This window comes from Solanum lycopersicum, chromosome 8, assembly GCF_036512215.1.
Source record: "Solanum lycopersicum chromosome 8, SLM_r2.1".
NCBI classification, from domain to species: Eukaryota; Viridiplantae; Streptophyta; class Magnoliopsida; order Solanales; family Solanaceae; genus Solanum; species Solanum lycopersicum.
Window position 1 is genome coordinate 8,675,898 of NC_090807.1, and position 3,953 is coordinate 8,679,850.

General features: G+C 30.0%; 1 protein-coding gene across 1 annotated transcript; it reads left to right on the forward strand.

Annotated features, from left to right (window-relative positions):
• The first annotated feature begins 2,750 nt into the window (after window positions 1-2,750).
• Window positions 2,751-3,564, forward strand: LOC101267040 (uncharacterized). The gene has a single exon (XM_004244756.4). It carries the CDS (start codon window positions 2,893-2,895, stop codon window positions 3,313-3,315), a length of 423 nt encoding a protein of 140 aa, XP_004244804.1. The 5' UTR covers window positions 2,751-2,892; the 3' UTR covers window positions 3,316-3,564.
• The last annotated feature ends 389 nt before the right edge of the window (window positions 3,565-3,953 follow it).

Sequence of the window (3,953 nt, forward strand, 5' to 3'; positions counted from 1 at the left end):
ATTGTAACAAACGAAAAATTTCTAAGTAAAGATCTGAACTATTTTTAATTCACATATAAGGTCATATGGGGTGATTCTTAAATTTTTCATATGTATAAAGGTCAATTCATTAGCGTGGAAATGAAATTATATATAAATTAAGGTCACTAAAATCATCTAGAACAAATTTGAGTTGAAAGATTCCATACTAATGAAGTTTTGATATAAGACTCTACTTGGGTAAACTTCAAAAGACCATATATCTTAGAATATAAAGAGTTACGTGGATCATAACTTATTGGGTTAAAGGTGTTTGCTGCTTTTTAATGCCACCTATTGTGCATCAATCTGAGTTCCCTATAAAAAGTTATGACCATTTTAGTAATTTGATACAGTACAATGATGAATTATCCAAAGGGAAAATATTATAAAAAAGTCATTTCTATAATTTTGCCTCTAAGAAGAACCTATACGAATTATGTGGCTAATTAAATTTCTTGACTAATAAAAGACCCTACATAATTATATTTTCATCTCTTAATCTCTCATTCTCTTCTCTCTCAAGCCCTAAGGCAAAACTCTAAGGAATAATCAAACTAGAAGACTTCCATTTAAGATTCTTTCAATCTTTTTCAAGATAAGTTATTGTCCAAGAATTTCATTCTTTTCAACTCAAATTCCTCCATATAATTATAAATCAATATTGAAAATCCTAAATCATGGCCATAGAGTTTATCATGACACTAATTCAAGAATTTCAAGAAAGTTTTTCTTGATTCTTCTCCTTCAATCTAGAGTTTCAAGGCTTCTTATAAGGTTTTTTTTAAAGATTCTTCAATAACCTTGTTCTTCCATGTATGTAAGGCTATCATAGTTTTGAACTAGTTCGTGTTCATGCCCTACGTCTTCTTTCAAATTAGTAAAAGAGTAATCTAGGGTCCTATCATTAGATTTGAGTATTCTTGAGATGACTGCTTTTAAGTTCTTGAGTTCCTGATTCCTTTTTCAATTTTATTCCGAATTATTGAATAGCTATATGCTATGCATTTGTGATTCTTGAGTTGATTCGTTCATGTATATATTTCAGCATTAACCCTATGAATTGAATATTCTTGAGATGATTACTGTCATTGAGTTCTGAGTATTGAGTTTTCTATATTGATATTGAGATCCTTGAGTTTATTCGTTCATGTCTATATTTGAACCCTATTTCTAGTTATAAAACTTGAGAATCTTTTAAAGCCAACACGGTGAACACATCGTAACACGTGTTTCGTGTCACATGTGTCAAGCGAACAATAAGTCAATGAAAGAATATTTTCTGTCTGTGAGACCCTAAAAGTCAAAATGATTTTTCAATGAAATACCCTTTGATTTTTGGTTGTTTCTTGAAGTTTCACTCGATGTTGCTACTTTAGCATGTTGCTAATAGCCATGAATGATTCGAAAATGCATTGCATGTAAAGAAAACAGTTGAATAGGAGCATATAGATTTGAGTAGAAAGAAAAGACAACTAAATGAATAATAAACTTATCTACACAAGTCGACTATTGCACTAACCATATTGGCAGTGAGTGTTATTGTGTGTATAAAGTTATAAACCTGAGTTAATATCATTGAGAGGATGAGAAGACAAATAAGTATCTACTGAAGTAGTGAATGAAGTGTGGTATATTGTGAGTAATAATATTCTTATATAAGTAATGAATTTCTTTCACATGTGATTGGATTCATATGTGGGGCTTGTAAAACCTTAAGGGTAAGCTCTTTATGCTCAAAGGTCGCACCAACTATTTATCGTATGAATTGTGTGTCTAGTTGATGTTGTTTTGACTTGGGTCTTGTCCACCATGTATTGAAGTGAGAGATGTAAGTTTTGGGTCATGAATCGCTCATGTGGATCAACCCGACCCGATCCAAAATTGTTATATGTAAAAAGGAGATAAATCTTATTTTAAAAACAGAGGTGGAAAAAGTTACTATATAACTGCTCCAACGTACACAAACCTTTATTTTTTAAATATAAAAACTTTACACATTTTAGATACAGAAGAAAGAAGACAGAGAAAAACTTAATACTCTAAACACAATATTTTTCTAAGAAAAAGACACATCATTTACCTTGTCTCCATAAGATCCAAGTTTGGTTTGGAGCAATTCTTCATAGAAAATGATTTCGTCGTTCTTCCACTGCAATATATAAGGTACACAATTCATCGATTTCTTTCCATAGATCCTAAAGATTGAAAAGTCATTTCAGTTTGACTTTATATTTCTTACTTAAGAACTACTTTTTTTTAAAACCAATCCAAACGGACAAGTCACCTGATTATATAAACTCAAGTTCGAGAAATTCATATTAAAACACAAAATTATTTGACTACTTAAATTATAAAAATATCATATAAAATAAAACAAATAAATTATTACCGGGTAACAAAAACTGTTATCCAACAGAGTTACCATTTTTCAGATAATTAAAGAGTTGAAAAAAATAAGAGTTTATGAGTTTCACGAAAAGAAAAAGAGTACTTGAATTTAAAACTAGTAGTGCACATAAAGGGCGTGTTTCTAGATGGGTATATATATATATATATATATATATATATTGAAGATAGTAGAATAAAAGCCATATATATATTGAAGATAAAATATTAAAATAATAATTCTCTTTTGTACGAAAAGTGAAATGTAAAGTAAAAGTAAATTTTTTAGTACAATAAATAAATAAAAGTACACAGAAAGGAAATTTTCTTTTTTTTTAGGAAAATAAGTTTCCTAATAGTTAATATTCGGTTAGTCCCTATAAAAGTGCATCAATTCTTATGCTCCTCTTCACAAAAACAAAAATACCTTTGTCATACTCATTTCTACTTTGACAGATTGAAAAGGAATCCAATTACTTTAGGAAAATGTCATCTCAAGTAACAGAAAATCAACGTGAAAATGCAGAGATTTTCACTGGCCCAACGATCTGCAAGCAGAAATCTCAACAACTTTTGGAGCAAATCAATATGCCAAAAGGGCTTCTTCCATTGGATGATCTAATAGAAATAGGACACAATAAGCAAACCGGATTTGTATGGCTGAAACAGAAGAAGGCAAAAGAAAATCGGTTTAAGAAAATCGGAAAACTTGTCTGGTATGACACCGAGGTCACCGGATTCCTTGAAGATCGCCGGATGAAGAAACTCACCGGCGTTAAAAGTAAGGAACTGTTGATCTGGGTAACAATTTCTGATATTTCTATTCAGGTCTCTGATTTAGAGAAAATTACATTTGCTACCCCTTCTGGAATTTCTAAAGCTTTTCCGGTGTCTGCGTTCGAGGAGTGAGGGGATGAGATTGGTTCTATCATTTTTAGTTTTTGGTTTAATAATATTGTTCTATTTTTAAAGTTGTGAAATAATAATAGAAAAGAAATGTGAAAATGAAATTAGTTATTTTTAGTATGAAGTCTATGTTGTATTGCCAAGTATAAATCAAAGGTCCATGTAGGTTTACCCAGACTGTTACAAGCCAATCTTTTCAATGGCACTTTATTGTATTCACCTCTCAATTCTTTATACATCCCTTTAATTCTATATTCTTCAGCCTCTATGATTTTATTTGTTTGCAGGTTCCTCTCTTCAAGTCATTGCCCTGCACCTCTAAATATGTCAAAAGTAATTGCTAAACAAAATATTTTTGAGAATTTTGGTATCATTGTAACCGCAAATTATGAGTTTTTCTTTTGGTAAATTTTAGGTCTAGCAAACATATATGAAAATCATATTTATATATTATAGTTATAATTTGCATAATTGTGCTCCATAATAAATATTATGTTTTCTATGACTATTAATATGTATATTTCGGTATACTTATACAAAAAAATCAATTGTATAAGTATATATTTTGAATTTGCATACAAATAAGAAAATAATTTTTTGTATAGTCGGTGTTTGTAGAAAACGAGAAGAGAGAAAGAGAA